We start from the raw sequence: 17,833 nt of genomic DNA on the forward strand, positions 1-17,833 counted from the left end.
GAATGACAATTGCGCAGTCGTGCAACAATGTACCCGTATGACATTTTTATCCATTTTGTTTTTACACAAATAGAGCTTTCTTTTGGTGGTATTTAATCGCCGCTGGGGGTTTATTTTTTGCGCTATAAACAAAAAAATAGCAAAAAATGAAAAAAAAAAGTTTTTCTTTGTTTCTATTATAAAATTTTGCAAACAGGTAATTTATCTCCTTCACTGATGTGCGTTGATGAGGCTGCACTGATGGGCACTGATGGGCAGCACTGATGAGGTGGCACAGATAGGCAGCACTGATGGGCACTGATGAGCTGGCACTGATATGTGGCAATGATGGGCACTGATAAGTAGCACTGATGGGCATTGATGGTTGGCACTGTTTAACAGCACTGCTAGCCACTGACTGCTGTCACTGTTAGGCAGCACTGATGGGTGGCACTGCTGGGTAGCACTCCTGGGTGGCACTGATGAAGGTCACTGCTGGGCACTGGCGGGTGGAACTGCTGGACACATGTAGGTAACACTACTAGGCACTGATGGGCACAGGTGGGTGGAACTGCTGGACACATGTAGGTAACACTACTAGGCACTGATGGGCACAGGTGGGTGGAACTGCTGGACACATGTAGGTAGCACTACTAGGCACTGATGGGCACAGGTGGGTGGAACTGCTGGGCACATGTAGGTAGCACTACTAGGCACTGATGGGCACAGGTGGGTGGCACTGCTGGGTACTGATGGGGACAGGTGGGCGGCACTGCTGGGCACTTGTGGGCAGAACTGGTGGGTGGTACTGCTGGGCACTGATCCTCTGACAATTGCCGGTTATCGGCAGTACTTTCATCATGCTGTGACAGTGCGAGGAAAGTGCAGCTGATAACCGGCAGCTGCATTTACCCGTGATCTGCTGTAACATTGGACACAGCTGATCACATGGTAAAAGGCTGCTGTGATTGGCCTTTTACCACATCACGTGATCAGCTGTGTCCATGGGACACAGCGATCATGGAGATCGCTGGGGGCGCGCCCCTGGGGGAGTGCAGGAGGGCGCGTTCTTGGAGGACGTCATATGATACCTTCCCAGGACAGGACAACTGCTCTGTAGCCGTCATTTGGCTATAGTGTGGTTGGCAAGATGGACTTTGGGCAGAAAAGTGATGTCATTTTTTTTTTAAAGGGTACTTTTTTTTTACCTCCGTGCAAATTGTCCTTGTTTATGTTCAGAGGTAACCACCCATGGAGTATTCCAAGTTAAATGATTTTAGAAATATCAAGGTGAGGACCAACAGATTTGGGAAAATATTATTCCCCCCCCCCAAGGGTTATTAGTGTAGCGCCATCCTCTTGAGGGCCGCTGTGTTTCAGTCAGTGAACAGTCCATGAACTTGGTTTTTGTTATTTTATTGGGGGAAATACCTTGGATGGGGTAATAGGGATTATGGGATGACCAACTTGACTGAAGCAATGTACGGGGACAACTTCCTTCCTATTTACAGAAGAGAGATTCTGGACTGTTTTCTTCCCTGGGTACAATCAGTCTTTATGGATCAGTAGCAAGAGCCCCTTATGGACTAGGGACTCTCACCCCCTCTGAAAGTTATCACAGATTGTTACAAACTACATGCAGAAGTATCTCCTCTCCCCCCCGTAGAGATGCTCCCAGCTCCACAGCCTGCAGACACTACCATCCCTCTTGGCTGCTCTGAAGATCTCCCATGACAGGGATAAAGGATTGAGCCCAGCACTGTCCTTAGAAAGCTTGCTACATGTGGCAGTCTCTTCCCTTGTAGATCCCTGGGTGTGCTATACTCACTCTGTTCTCCTTGCTGACCCTACTGAGCCAGCCCAAGCCCAGCCTGGAGGCCAGGAGACCCCTCCCAGCCCACCAACAGCCTCCTCAGCACTTCATCTTCCGCTCAACTCCCCTGACAGCATGGTTCTCCCATATTTATGGGTTAGTCTTACCACATTACCAGGGCCTCTTAGCCTGAGATTGGTCAGATTCTTATAAATATGCATAGAGCCTCCTTCCCACTGGCTTCTGGAAGCTTCCATGTTCCTCCGGAACCAGATGAATGTGAGTCATCCGGCCTACCTGCACAAACCCAACCCAATTACAGACTCACACAGTTACCATGAGTCATACCTTAATAAATGTACCTGCACTAACACTAGTAGCACACTAGAGGGTGCTACATTAGGGGAATAAATGTGAAAATGAAATAAAATGGTCCTGGATTCTTGTTCAGCATAATGGGGAATTTATCATATTTAGGGGAAAGTTTTGAATTTCTTTGATATATAATTTGATTTGCTGTGATATGAATGTGCATGTGAGTGCGACACACCATTTTTATGTTTTTTATACTGTGAGGAGTAGTAGTGATTTTGTCTCATTGGGCGTTTTTTGTTACCTTTTTGCACAAAACAAAACAAGAAAAACCTAATTAAAAAACTAACTGAACAGATTTTCCTTCTTCGAACCCCCCCTCATATCAGCACACAACTGAAGTTCATTAGTATTGGAATGCATCCCAACAGTCTAAGAGGAACAAACGAAGACCTTCCATTAAGCTTCACAGGACCTCAATTAAAGTGGAAACAGCCAAAAAAAAAAAAAAAATCAGTCCCCCTGCAGCCTCATGTCATAATATGCTAATGACAGACCTAATAAATGGATCCCTCCAGTGGCATGATGTCACAGCTGACAGGGATTCCAGTCTTCCTTTCAGGTTTGTGGATCTGGCCGCTTGAATGGCTGAGCCACGATGGTGTCACTCCTGCGCATGTGCATGGGAGTCATGGCCACAGATTAGCTCTCTCAAAGGACAGCTCACGTGACGGTGACATCACTGGCTGCAACATATTGGAAACTCTCAGCAAGCCGTCGATCACGAGCGACCGGTCAATCGCGGGAAGCCAACAGGTCTCTTGTGACCATGGCTCTGCCTCCCCCCAGCCTCAGCCACTCTCGTGTTACCTGCAGCAGACAGCATGAGGCAGCATAGTGCTGGGTGGGAGCTACTCAGTGGTTGGTTGTTAGGTGGGCCAAGCAACCAATCACCTGCCTGGTATTATAAACTCTGGCAGCTCCCGCTCCCGCCTTCCACCAGCACCAGGCTGTCTTCTGGTGTCCGCTCTGCTCTATGGCAGATTTGGCAACTGCTACCTGTTTGTGTGATGTGAAGGCGACAGAGAAGAAACTGTGGGGGGGGGGGGCAGAGGAGACACTGGGGGGGGGGGGACACAAGAGACATTGTGAGAGGGGGACACAGGAGACACTGGAGGGGGGAGAGAGCAGAAGACACACTATAGTAGGGGGGACACAAGAGACACTGTGGAGGGGGGCAGATGAGACATTTTAGGGGGAGACACAGGACACAATGTAGGAGAGGGGGGACACAGGAGACACTATGCAAGGGGGGACAGAGGAGACACTGTGGGGAAGGTGACAGAGGAGACACTGTGGGAGGGGGGACACAGGAGACACTGTGGGAGAGGGGGGACACAGGAGACACTGTGGGAGAGGGGGGGACAGGAGATAATGTGGGGGAGGGGACAGAGGAGACACTGAGGGGAAGGAGGCAGAGGAGACATTGTGGGAGGGGGGCACAGGAGACACTGTGTTGGGGGAGGGGGTCAGAAGAGGGACTACTGTGTGATCTCCCCATCCCCCCCAGGGATCTTTGGTTTACTCCATGTTGTCTAGGTAGATCTCAGCCTCTGAAAGGTTGCTTACCGCTGTCCTAAACAATGAACACTTACCTGTAGGTCAGGCATGTACAAAGTCCGGCCCGCGGGCCAATTGCGGCCCGCGTTCCGGACTGAAACGGCCCCACAGGTGAGCTACCCAAATATATAACTTACGGCCCCCGGTAGTGATTCCCTGAAAGCTACAGAGGACTCCAGCGATCTCTAGCTGCGGCACTTGACAGCATCAGCCGGCGCAGGAAGGAGAGCCCAAATCCCGCGACGTCCGAGATCTCGTGAGATTTGGGCTTTCCTTCTCTGTGTGCCGGCTGATGACGTCAATTCCCGCTCGAGAGATCCCTGGAGTCCTCTGTGGCGTTCGCAGAATCACTAGAGGAGGACCGTAAGTTATATAACTTACATATTGGGCAATATATATTGGGCAGCTCATCTGTGGGGTCCGGAACGGGTGCCGAGGGACAGTACAAGGAGAAACAAAGCCCAAATCTCGCGACCTCCGAGATCTCGCGAGATTTGGGCTTTCCTTCTCCCTTTGCTGGCTGATGACGTCAAGTCCAAGTCCAGAGAGTGCTGAGCCTCCACACAAAGCCACAAGGGCCACAGGCAAGGGCAAAATATTAAAAGTAAAAAAAACAGACAACACACTGACAGGCAGGCCGGGCTGTGCTCAGGATACATTAAAGCAGACAAGGGAGCATATAGGAATCTGGTAATACCCTTCATTAACCCCTGACTGTCCATCACTGTGCTATAATGCCATGATGATCTGATTTGTTACTATTGCACAGCCTGCTAATGTCTGCCTGTGTTACAGTATCCTATCTTTGCTGTTCCACCCTCTGCTCCTCGTAGTCTCTACATAACTTCTCCCCTTCTGGCCAATTTTTATAATGGCAACTACAAATAAGAAACGAAAAGTTGACAGTGAGGGCCGCCGCTTCCAGGACAGGTGGAAAGTGGAATATTTTTTCACTGAAATACAGAATTATTATTATTATTATTATTATACAGTATTTATAAAGCGCCAATAGTTCGCTCAGTGCTGTACATTACAAAGGGGGACAGAACATGTGACAGAACAATACCAATACAATGTGATACATGAGGGGATCAAGGGCCCTGCTCTTTCGAGCTTACAATCTAGGAGGGAGGGGATGGTGGCACAGGAGGAGATAGCTGTGGGGGATGGAGTGGTAGGAAGAGTGGAGGAGGTCAGCAAGTTAGCAGGGGGTGGGGTAGGCTTCCCTGAAGAGATGGGTTTTCAGGGTGCGCCTAAAGGAGAGGAGAGTAGGTGATAATCTGATGGGTTGGGGCAGGGAGTTCCAGAGGATGGGTGACACCCTGGAGAAGTCCTGGAGGCGGGCATGGGAGGAGGAGACCAGGGAACTAGAGAGAAGGAGGTCTTGTGAGGAGCGGAGTGTGCGTGTTGGGCGGTACTTGGATATTAGGTCGGTGATGTAGTTCGGGGCAGTATGGTGGACAGCTTTGTATGTCAGCGTTAGGGTTTTGAATTTGATCCGTTGCGCAATCGGAAGCCAGTGGAGGGATTGGCAGAGGGGGGTGGAGAGCACTGAGTGGAGGCCAGTGGAATGATTGGCAGAGGGGGGTGGCGGAGACAGAGCGGTTGGAAAGGTGAATGAGTCTGGCAGCCGTATTCAGGATCGACTGAAGCGGGGATAGCCAGCGGCGAGGCAGGCCAGTGAGGAGGGAGTTGCAGTAGTCGAGTCGTGATATGATGAGGGAGTGGATGAGCTGTTTAGTGGTTTCTGGGGTTAGGAACGTGCGGATTTTGGCGATGTTGCGGAGGTGGAGTCTGCACGAGTTTGTTAAATATTGGACTTGGGGCTGGAAGGATAGGTTGGAGTCCAGAATGACACCCAGTACTCTGGCCTGCAGGGCGGGTTTGATGGTAGCGTTGTTGGATGTGATGGAGAAGTCACTGTGTTTGTCTGATATGCCAAGAGACTGTGGTTGTTTATAAGGAATTTAATATCAAGAGACACTACCAGACGAGACATAGCACATACGACAAGCTAACAGGGCGCGACCGCAGTGAAAAGTTGAAGCAACTTGAAGCGGTTTTAATGTCACAACAGCGATTTTTTACAAGAGCCCATGAATCAAATGAAAATGCCACAAAGGCTAGCTATGAGGTGGCAGCGTTAATTGCTAAAAATTGCAAATCTTTTGCTGAGGGTGAGTTTATCAAAGAACGTATCATGAAAATGGTGCAGAATATCTGTCCCGAGAAGAAGCAAGAGTTTGCCAACATTTGCCTGGCTCGTAACACTGTAGCAAGGAGAATTGAAGAAATTTCATCAGATATTAAGAGACAGTTAACGTCAAAAGGAGTTGATTTTGACTTCTTTTCAATAGCCTGTGATGAAAGCACGGACCTCTCTGACACAGCTCAGTTGCTGTTTTTTCTGAGAGGGGTGGATGATGAAATGAATGTGACTGAGGAGCTGCTTGACCTCCAGAGCCTTAAGGACCAAACAAGAGGAAAAGATTTATTTGTCTCTGTTAGTTCCACCATAGATGACATGAAACTGCCTTGGAACAAGGTTACTGGGATTATTACCGATGGGGCACCTGCCATGGCTGGTGAACGAAGTGGATTATCAACCCTAATCTGTAACAAGGTGATTGAAGAAGGAGGCTACGCTATCAAACTTCATTGTATCATTCATCAACAAGTTCTCTGTGCTAAACATCTCAAATATGATCATGTTATGAAACCGGTGCTAAAGACCATTCATTGCATCCGCTCTAAAGCCCTGTGCCACCGCCAGTTTAAACAGTTTCTACTGGATATCCAGGCTGAATACGAAGATGTTTTATATCATAATGATGTAAGATGGCTCAGTCGGGGGTCTGCACTGCAGCGTTTCTACTCTCTCAGAAAGGAAATTGGAGAATTCTTGGAAACAAAGGGACAACCGATGCGAGAACTATCTGATCCTATTTGGCTGGCTGATTTGGGGTTTCTAGTCGACATAACAAAGCATCTGAATGTACTGAACACGAGTCTTCAGGGCAAAGATGCAGCGGTGAACCAGCTTTATTCACACCTCAAAGCCTTTGGAACAAAGCTGCAACTTTTCCTAAGGCATTTGTCACAAACGCAGCCCAATAATGTTCACTTTTCAGCGTTGCAGGAAATAATGAACAGTTTTCCACAGGATGATATCAGTGCGCAAACGAGCAGGTATGCAGCGGACATCGCATCTCTGGCTGGGGAGTTTAAACAGCGCTTTCCAGATTTTGCAGCTATTGAAAAGGAGATCAGCATTTTCTCCTCTCCATTCTCTGTTGACCCCGACGATGCTCCAGATCAGCTGCAGCTCGAGCTCATTGAGCTGCATTGTGACAGCGAGTTACGCAGTCGTCACCAACAGCTCTCTCTTGTGAACTTTTACCGCCAACTGGATAAGAGCCGGTTTCAAGAGATTTGAATATTGGCTAAGAAAATGTTGAGCTTGTTTGGCTCAACATATTTGTGTGAGAAGACATTCTCTGTTATGAACTTTAACCACTTCCAGTCCGGACACTTTTACCCCCTTCCTGACCAGGGCAATTTTCAGCTTTCAGCGCTATCACACTTTGAATGACAATTGCGCAGTCATGCAACACTGTACCCAAATTAATTTTTTACCATTTTTTTGAGACAGATAAAGCTTTATTTTGGTGGTATTTATTCACCACTGGGATTTTTATTTTTTTTGCTATGTAATGAAAAAGTCCAAATATTTTGAACAAAAGTGTTTTTTTTTATACAATTTTGCAAATAAATAATATTTCATCATAAATCTTTGCCAAAATGTATTCCGTTATCTTTTTAGCAAAAAAAAAAAAAATAATAATAATAATTTATAACCAAAAATTATAATTTTTAAACATTTTTTTTTACATTTTTATTTTATTTTTTTATATTATTATTTTGTATTTATTTTTTTTTTTTTTACATACTGTCACCCTAGCAGTACACTGTCACCATGGTGACACTGTACTACTTGTGGGGGGTGATGAAGATTTTTTTTTCTTTTTTTTACTGATTGCTTTTATACCCATATAGGATATAAAAGCAATCATTTCTCTTTCTCTCTGTGTGCATTCCTGCACTCATTGAGAAATACTGAGTGAGCTGTGATTGGTCACAGCTTGTCACATGGTACAAGGCTGTTGTGAATAGCCTTGTACCATGTGACCTCTGTGATCATTCACAGATTTCACACATAGTAAGCAATGATGTCACAAGTGACATCTTGCTTACTACTTTGCATGTGATCACTGATTGGCCAACCAGTGATCACATGATCGGGACCTCGTACAGAGGTCCCGTCCGACGATCGGTGTTTCACTGTGTCCGGAGGACACAGCGGGCACCGGATCGCGGTGCTGCGCGCTCCCAGGGAGCACGCACAAGCAGGGTGCGGGGAGGCCGTTCATAAACGGCCATCCGACCCTGTACTGCCACCGTCCGGCCGTTTATATACAACGGCCGGTCGGGAAGTGGTTAACAAGAACCGTGTGAGGACAAGACTAAGTGACTCTCACCTGCGTGACATTTTGCGCATCAAAACCACGGCCTTTGAACCAGACCTAGCCTATGTGCTGCAGTCCAGATCTCAGTTCCACCCTTCACATTAGTGCAGTCAAGTTTTTTTTTCAATTGAGAGGAATACATTGTAAAATCTCAGTTAATGTCAGTTGGTCTAAATCAGTTCTAAATATATTTGAACACATGTATACTTGGTGTTATGTTCCTGTTCACATTTTTTGAACTTAAAAGTTGACAGACAACCTTCATACTTTGTGTAATGTACTTTCTAATGTTCCTGACATATTTCAGCTTCCTGTTTTTTTGAGATTAAAGGCAGAGTGATTTAACACCTGTTTAGATTTGTCATCCAAGTCACAAAATGAAAAGTATGCCGTTTTCAATAAACTTTTGCATAAAACAGTTCATTTGCATTTAATTTTAATGGTTCATCAGAATGTCGGGCAAAATGGTCGGCCCTCGCACATGTTCACTTCATCAAATCTGGCACTCTTCCAAAAAAGTTTGGACACCCCTGCTGTAGGTGCAAGAAAACATGTGTTTTACTACAGCTTTACTCTTCCAGATGCTAGTCATTAACCACTCAGTCATTATTAGCAGATAATGACACTAAGATCCAGAGATCGGGAATGAGCGTATTGTAAACTAGTCATGGAATCATTTCTGTTTATGGCATCTCTGCCGTGATCCAGGGGCAGGTAAATCAACCCATCCGGCCAACATCGCCTACATCAGCAGCCCAATAGCAGACGCATTATGGTGCCAAATGGACATCACATGTGCCTTTCTCCCGTACAGATATTTAGTTAGCATGCTTCTCTGGATTGTGACAAATAATGTGCAGTTTTATGGAGAGGTTTCTCAGACCAGCTACGCAGAAAAGCCTCCAGTGAAGAGAGAAGATGAAGTCAGACTGGCACTGAGGTCACCGCAAAACGGAAGGCCATGGAAATCGGTAACAGAATTACTGCAAATGAAGAAGAATCAGCCAAGGTGATGGTGAACTTATTTTTACAAGTCTGGAAAAATCATTCAATGACCAACAGATTGGAAGAGACCAATTTTCTTCCAAATATCAAAGGAAAGAGACCAGAAAGATTGCACAAACCATCAAACACTTTCTCTGATAGCGCAGGGCAGCTAAAATTTCTTCCAAACAGGCTGGGGACACACATTGAAAGAGAATTATCAGATGTACAAGCTGGATGGAAATAGAAAGGAACTAGAGACATGATTGCTGAAGCTGGCTCAGAAGATGCTAAAACGGAAGTCAACGTGTGCGTCAATAATTCACAGGTCTGCCACTAAAAAGCTGTTTGATTATTTTCATCTAATTTCCATGTATTTTGGTGTGCTGAAAACAAATAAAATATTGAAAAAACTCCTAGACGTCATGATTTGCCACAAAATGCAAAATTGTCTTCAAATTTATCAAATTTCTTTTATATTATGGGTTTTTAACCAAATTTAAAGTCCAAATTACTATTAATTCATTCACATAAGTGCATTTAACCCCTTGACGCCGACGTAACACAAATATGCGGCCTCACGGACCTGGGCTTTTTTCCGTGGGGCCGCATATTTGCGTACCTGTCTTTGTGCTGGGAGCGCGCCGCTCGGCGCGCTCCCAGCACCAAGACCGCGGTGTCACTGAGAGCCCCGGGTCCCGTTCTAACGATCGGGACCCGGGACTCCCGATTCCGGGTCATGTGATCGCTGTGATAGCCTCTGATTGGCTATCACAGTGATCAATCACTGTGCAGCCCGGCCCCCTTGTTTTCTCTCTCTCTATGAATGGAGAAGAGAGATACATTGTATCTCTCGAACTCCTGACACAGAGAGAGAAAAAAAAGTTTGTAAAAAAAAAAAAAAAAAAGATAAATAAATATTAAAAAATAAAAGAAAAAATAAAGAAAAATACCTAGATCAAGGTTTGATCTAGTTCAGTACCAGGGTTAGTGTTTGGGTCAAGGTCAGGGTCAAAGGTCAGGGTCAAAGGTCAGGGTCAAGGGCAAAGGTCAGGGTCAAAGGTCAGGATTTAAAAAAAAAATTGGTATCAGTGTCAGTTAGTGTTAATGTCAATGTCAGTGACAGTGTGTTTTATATAAAAAAAAAAAAAGACAAAAACAAAATGCGCACTGTTGTTTCTGGACTGTACTACGGGTACAAACAACAAATAACATACACATGTATGGTATCGCTGCGATCGTCAAGAACTGGAGAATGTATTTTGAGTTGTTCTTTGGTGGTAGGTTATGGTCGTAACAAGAAACACACAGTTAAATTTAAAAAAATGATTTTTTTTACTATTTTGGCCCAGTTTTCCTTTAATAATAAAAAAAAATTAGGAGCTATCCATGACCATTTACCACCAAATGAAAGCCCAATTTGTCCTGAAAAAAACAAGGTATAATCCACCTGGATGTACAAAGTAGTTGTGACGATATGTACGGTTTTACTAACACGTCAACGTTGCAGAATTGTGCTTAGGCATTTAGATTTGTTTTACCCTTAGGCGTGAAGGGGTTAAGATATAAAATGCCAAAAAAACCTTAAAGGGGTTGTCCAAGTTATGTAAAAAAAAATATAGCACTGTAAATCTGATGGTCAGCAATATATACATAAGCTAAGCAAGTTTTAGGGAAAAAAAATCAATTTCCTCATTTCCCTAGTTCTCTTCTGGCCCTTTGTTATTATTTGCAGGTAAACAAAGTTTGGGCGCCTCATGAAGTGTGCAAACGGTGTGTTGAGGACCTCTGAAACTGGTTCAAGGGTAAGAAAAAAATCTTTCCGTTATGGGATTCCTATGGTATGGCGAGAGCAAAAGAACCATAGTGACGACGTACTTTTGTTCATGCGATGTGAAAGGGTTTAATTCCAAATAGAAGCATTCCATTTCATACCCCAATCTTCACTCAGCAATTCGTCCCATCCCCCATGGCACAGATATACCAGTACCCAAGCCCCCTGCTACCTTGGAAGAGATACCTAGCTCCGATGAAGGTGAAGTCATACCTGAACCAGATGACGAATCAAGGTCTGACTTTGAAGATGATACAAGACCAAAATTGTTTTCTCAGGAGGAGATGAATGATTTGGTAAGAGACTTGAATCTTCAAAAAGAAGTCTCAAAGCAGTTTTACTCCACAACGGTGGTTTTTACGCTTCCATACCTGTAGGTCATTCCGTACACTTGAAGGAAACCTACAAGAACTTGGAATTGGTTTTTCGTAAACTTACATATGAAGACCATGGTTGGCAAGTGTGTGGGGACTTGAAGGTCTTGTACATGCTGCTCGGGCAACAAGCTGGGTATACCAAATACCCTTGTTTTCTGTGACTATGGGACAGTCCAGACCCACAAAATCACTGGACCAAGAAGAGTTGGCAGCCGAGGGTGCTAACAGTCGGTGAAAAAAATGTCCTCCGAGAAACTTTGGTAACTTCCCATAAAGTTCTTCTACCACCTCTCCACATAAAATTGGGATTGATGAAGCAATTCGTAAAATCACTTCCAAGAGATGGAGAATGCTTCAAATACTTGGTCACCAAGTTTCCAGGCCTGTCGAAGGCAAAATTGAAGGAAGGTGTGTTCGTCGGACCAGACATTAGAAGGCTTCTAGTTGATCAAGAGTTTGTCAATACCATGACGGATCCTCACAAAGAAGGGTGGATTGCATGCAAAGAAGTCGTACAGAAATTTTTAGGCAATAACAAAGATCCTCACTACAAAAAGATCATCGGATGAATGCTGAAAGCATTTCAAGCTTTAGGTTGCCTGATGAGTTTGAAAGTACATTTCCTCCAGTCCCACCTTGACTACTTTCCTGCAAATTTGGGAGCTGTGAGTGAGGAACAAGGTGAACGATTCCACCAAGACATTAAAGAGATGGAAAGGAGATACCAGGGAAAATGGAGCATTACAATTATGGCAGACTACTGTTGGATGCTTCAGAGAGACATTCCAGATACTACTCACAAGTGTAAATGCACCAAGAGGAGCCTCACAGGGAAGAAGAATCGAGTTTAGTGTGTGTAGGTGAGCTCATTTCAGTTCAAAAAAGGATTATCATGAAAAAATTGTAATAAAACTTTAATTTATGTGTACCCTGAATCTATTATTTTCCCCGTTGATTCACTGCATCCAGGGCAGTGGCCCCCCCTGCCAAGCACTTGTCCCGCCTCTAGTTAGATGATAAAGGTTTCAAGATTGTTGGAAGGAACATCAATCATTTCTGATGTGCCGAACACACTAAGCTTAGAACTGAAAATGTAGGAGGACCTTGGGAGCCTCATAGAGGAATAGATGGGACTTCATCTAAAGTCAGGAAGACTTAGGGTATGGAAACCTGCTGACGTTCCACACCTGAACAAATGACTAATGTCCAGCTACAATGTTTATTTATTGGGGCGTAATTCACACAAATGTATTTAAAACCAATCAGAATCCGGAACCCCCTGAGATAAATATCCTGTTCATAAGCAAACACGCTTGAGTTCAGTAATATTATACATAATATTGTAGAACGCCCTACACTTCCCCTTTGCTGAGGCATTTTAAGTTCCTAGAATTTAAATACAGAATAGGGAAACACCTTCTTCAAAGAAAATTATAAATAAAACAACAAGAAGTTTTGAAGACACAGATTGCGCAGCGCACGGAATCGTGTTGGTCCACAGCGTGCAATGAGAAGATCTGAAAATCTGGAGATGGAACCAGGTAAGTGGTAGATGTCATAACAGATGAATAATGGGGGAGGCAGGAATCGGGGCAAAATAGCACTTCAAAACCGCAGCTTAGCATTGCATGCCATGATTAGGAATATGATTTACCAGAACACTCAGATCCTTCTCAATCCACCATTGACTCCCTCAGCTCTTCTCCTACTAGCAGGGGTGAACTGACCATTGGGGAACCCAGGCACCCGGGGTCAGTAGGGGGCCCCATGAGATGTCCCTGGTACCTTTCATAGACTTTTTTGCGTGTGATTTGAGTGTGGGCGAGAACACAGGTGCCCCATGATCCCCTATTGCCCGGGGGCCCCATGAGTTGTCAGTCCACCACTGCCTCCTAGTATGTATGATGCATGTTTTAAACCCCAAAGGGCAGAAGTTTGCTTTTATCAACCTCATTGACCACAAAGTTCCCCAATCAAGCAGTGCATTGAGGGCAGCCTTTATGTTGGAGACATCTTGTAAGGACGTTGATCCAATGCATAGCTTGGTGTCATCTGCAAAGACTGAAATGGGACCTTTCATTTATAAATAAGGTAAAAAAGTGGGGGTCCCAAGATTGAAGCTTGGGGTGTCCCACTAATGATACTGAATATTGGAGTATACCCTGGGGTAGCTCACCTTAATGGGTGCATAGCCTCTAACCCAGGGGTGGGCAAACTTTTTGACTTGAGGGCCACAATGGGTTCATATATTGGACCCGGGGGCCGGACCAAGAGTAGATGAATGATGTGTATGTGTCATCCATAGTAAGTATAGTAATATTCCCCCATAGTAAGCATAGTAATTAATCCCCCATATAGTAATTCATCCCCCATAGTAATTCATCCCCCATATAGTAATTCATCCCCCATAGTAATTCATCACCCATATAGTAATGCATCCCCCATATAGTAATTCATCCCCCATAGTAATTCATCCCCCATAGTAATTCATCCCCCATAGTAATTTATCCCCCATAGTAATTTATCCCCCATATAGTAATTCATCCTCCATAGTAATTCATCCCCCATAGTAATTCATCCCCCATATAGTAATTCATCCCCCATAGTAATTCATCCCCCATAGTAATTCATCCCCCATATAGTAATTCATCCCCCATAGTAATTCATCCCCCATATAGTAATTCATCCCCCATAGTAATTCATCCCCCATATAGTAATTCATCCCCCATATAGTAATTCATCCCCCATAGTAATTCATCCCCCATAGTAATTCATCCCCCATATAGTAATTCATCCCCCATAGTAATTCATCCCCCATAGTAATTCATCCCCCCATATAGTAATTCATCCCCCATATAGTAATTCATCCCCCATAGTAATTCATCCCCCATATAGTAATTCATCCCCCATAGTAATTCATCCCCCATATAGTAATTCATCCCCCATAGTAATTCATCCCCCATATAGTAATTCATCCCCCATATAGTAATTCATCCCCCATAGTAATTCATCCCCCATAGTAATTCATCCCCCATATAGTAATTCATCCCCCATAGTAATTCATCCCCCCTATAGTAATTCATCCCCCATATAGTAATTCATTCCCCATATTAATTCATCCCCCATATTAAGTCCCCAAGTCCCCCCTGTGTCAATTCACTTACCTTTGCTCCGCGCGTTCCTCTCGCCGTGTTCCCGCGCCGTTCCGGTGTAGCATGAAAATCTGTCTCCTATGAGGATCTGTCCCCCTCGACGTATCTGCGCATGTGCCAGTTTCAGGCATTAGCAGCCGATCGGCGATCTCCGGCACATGCGCAGATACGTCGAGGGGGACAGATCCTCATAGGAGACAGATTTTCATGCTACACCGGTCTTCAGGGCGGACTGTGAGAGGAGCCTAGCGGGAGCCTAGCTCCACGGGCCGGATTAAAAGGTCCGCCGGGCCGTAGTTTGCCCATTGCTGCTCTAACCAGTACAAACACTTGGCCCGCTTCATCTCTGGTATTTCTACTAAGAGCCTACACTTCTGTAATCAGCTTACCCAAATTTCTTACTTACCATTTCAGAATGGAAATGTATTCAGCTGCATAGAGACATGCATTATGTTCTCTGCGGGGCCACACCTTTTCCCTCAGTCACGCTGGTCAATTCCAGCACTCAGATCCTCTCTTCCGGGCTGGAAGGATAGCACAGCTGATGCCAATATGCCACGCTGAGGTTGACGCGTTTCATCTGAGCGGTATATCTGATTTTATCAGAACATCCTGCATGAACGTCCAACACAGCAGGCCCAGAAAAAGAGAACATTTCGATAAAGTGACCACTAGCTTCCTGACACAGCCTACAGCTGCTCTTTGATGTAACACAGATGACTGGGTGATAGATTTGGAATTGTCACAGCAAACAAACTGAGAAGGATGTCAGAAGAGCAACACCAGCTATTTGAATCATTATTGCTGCAACAAAGGGGTTAGAGGAGATAACCCGCTATCAATGCGTAGGCAGGTGTGGGTTGACTTCTCCACTACAGGCTCAAATCGAGTGGCACCTCAGCCTGGAGGGAAGTCCGAGAGAATCAAGGCTTCTCTACAGTTTCCTGGCTCCCAGGGTTGGGGTCTTTTTTGCAGGCTAAGATGGAGGGGATCCCAGACTGAGGTTTGGAGCTCTGTTGGAATGCAGCGTATAGGCATGACGATGTCAGCGTGTCGCGTTTCCTGAGCATGCGCAACGCGAGTAGATAGGCAGTGGCGCTCCTTTCTCAAGCGAACAAGCTCCAAACCTCCGTCCGGAAAGTCACTAGCGGTAGGGAAAGGTTCCTGACAAGGCCGAAAAGATTAGGGACCTGCTATCCTGTCAAGGAGTTTCCCTCTAGGGACCGTATGCACCAGGCTATGCTTCACCCTCTGAAACAGAAGCTGTCGGCACTTCTCCTCTACATCTGACTGAATTGAATTGTTATTTTCCCAGCTGTGCTTTCCCTTCCTGGGTGTTTGTAATGTTGGGATTCTGTTGAATACAAGTTCAAAGTTTTCTAGCAACCAGAAAACTTGGAACACAGCGTATAAGCGTGATGACGTCACCTGGTTGGTGCAGTGCATTTCTTGAGCATGCACACTGCGAATGGATCAGCAGTGGCACTCCTTTCTCAAGTGAATAAGCTCCGAACCTCGGTCTGGAAAGTCACTAGCGGTAGGGAAAGGTTCCTGACAAGGTGGAAAAGATTAGGGACTCGCTATCCTGTAAAGGAGTTTCCCTCTAGGGACTGGACCTACCAGACTATGCTTCACCATCTGAAACAGACGCTGTTGGCACTTCTACTCCTCTACATCTGACTGCATTGAACTGTGAGTTATTTGCCCAGTGGTGCTCTCCCTTCCTGGGTGTTTGTAACATTGGGATTCTGTTAAATACAACTTCCACGTTTTCCAGCAACCGGACTCTTTGTATTTACTGCTCCCAAAGGGCAGGACTTTTTTTCAGTGGGAACATGGGGGAACGTGGGGGAACACAGTTCCGGCACCTCCAGCACCGAGTGTATGTAATGGCAAGGGGGTGTGCTGGAGGGTCTGTTGATGCTGGCTGCCTGGGGATCTATTGTTGCTGGGGGTCTTATGTTGTTGCTAGGGATCTACTGTTGAGGAAGAGATTGCTGGCTGCTGGGGGGGGGTCTATTGATGCTAGCTGCTGGGAGATTTGTTGTTGCTTCTGTGGGGGTCTAATGTAGTACTGGGGTTGATCATTTGTTGCTGGGGGTGGTGTTTTGGGTGGGTGGTCCTTGGTTGTGTGGAAGGGGTCTATTGTTGTGTAAGGGATCATTGTTGTAGGAGTGGGGTCTATGGTTGCTGAGGTGGGGTTTATTGTTGCTGAGGGGACCTATTGTTGCTGCGGTGGGGTCCATTGTTGCCGTCTAAGGGGTCTATTGTTGTTGGAGTGGGGTCTATGGTTGCTGGGGTGGGGTCTATGGTTGCAGAGGGGACCTATTATTGCTGAGTTGGGGTCCATTGTTACTGGGGGAGTCTACTGTTGTGTGGGAGATCAGTTGTTGCTGAGTTAGAGTCTATTGTTGCTGGGGGGCATCTATTGTTTCTGGCTGCAGGGGATCTATTTTACTGCTTTTCTTGTTATCATTAACTAATTCCATACAAATTATTGAGCTCCACCAAATGACACTTGTTTCTCTATTCTCTAAAAAGGGGTACTGGGAGGTGGGTAGGGGGTGGAACCAAGGGACAGTGCTCACAGGAGGATAGGGGGTGAAGACAACCCCCTTGTGCTCACAGGAGGATAGGGGGACTCAGAAAGGGGGAGTTCCTGCACCTAATCTCTGAGAAATAAAGCTCTGGCAAAGGGCATCTAGTAGACATAGAGAAGCATCTATGGTGCATGAGGCTTTATTGTACAGCATCCCAGCTTTCAGAAAATATATCATGTTTTTGGGGGTTTCAGCTAATCTTCAGGCCAAAAAGTGTGCGTTTACACATGCGTGAGCCAAACACGACTCTGGCTGCGCAGGGAATATCTTTTATCATGCCTGTGCTTGTCTTCAGGGAACTCAGGGGAGGAAAGTGAGTACGCCAATCTCAACCTACAGCGGAGGATTGAACCAAAATCTAAAGGTAAGCCATTATCTGCACACAACCTCAGTCTACTCTGAACATCTCCAGGTTTCTTGATTTATGGGCCCTTTTTCTTCAAACATTTTTATTTTGCAATGTTGACTCTACAAGCTCAGCAATTGATCCTAAATTGTGTTAGAACAGAATTGCAGCAGCACTAGAATATATTAATGTGTGTACATGAGATATGAACAAAGTGCTGATATTAAGCATCAAAATTCATACGGCAAGGGATTCCACATCAGCCATTGTACTGCGCTTCGGATCTCACA

General features: G+C 45.4%; 2 protein-coding genes across 2 annotated transcripts in view; both read left to right on the forward strand.

The window, feature by feature from the left end:
- Positions 1-1,230: 1,230 nt before the first annotated feature.
- LOC149462951 (general transcription factor II-I repeat domain-containing protein 2-like) lies at positions 1,231-7,160 on the forward strand. Its single transcript, XM_089676110.1, has 2 exons — positions 1,231-1,269; positions 5,688-7,160. Exons 1-2 carry the CDS (start codon positions 1,231-1,233, stop codon positions 7,158-7,160), a joined length of 1,512 nt encoding a protein of 503 aa, XP_089532236.1.
- A 5,694-nt stretch (positions 7,161-12,854) lies between these two features.
- Positions 12,855-17,833, forward strand: part of LOC149462952 (asialoglycoprotein receptor 2-like) — a 42,533-nt gene continuing 37,554 nt past the window's right edge. Inside the window, exons 1-2 of the mRNA XM_089676117.1 lie at positions 12,855-12,986; positions 17,493-17,561. Coding sequence (XP_089532243.1) covers positions 12,953-12,986; positions 17,493-17,561 — 103 coding nt within the window. The 5' untranslated portion in view covers positions 12,855-12,952. The remainder of the gene's footprint in view (positions 12,987-17,492; positions 17,562-17,833) is intronic.

Source organism: Staurois parvus, unplaced genomic scaffold (genome assembly GCF_062004578.1).
Source record: "Staurois parvus isolate SC_StPar_1 unplaced genomic scaffold, SC_StPar_1.0 ptg000164l, whole genome shotgun sequence".
NCBI classification, from domain to species: Eukaryota; Metazoa; Chordata; class Amphibia; order Anura; family Ranidae; genus Staurois; species Staurois parvus.

Coding starts and splice junctions, on each gene's coding strand:
- LOC149462951 (XM_089676110.1), top strand. CDS start 1,231: ATGGAGTATTCCAAGTTAAATGATTTTAGAAATATCAAG. Junction 1,270..5,687: donor ATGATTTTAGAAATATCAAG/GTGAGGACCAAC, acceptor GTTGTTTATAAG/GAATTTAATATCAAGAGACA.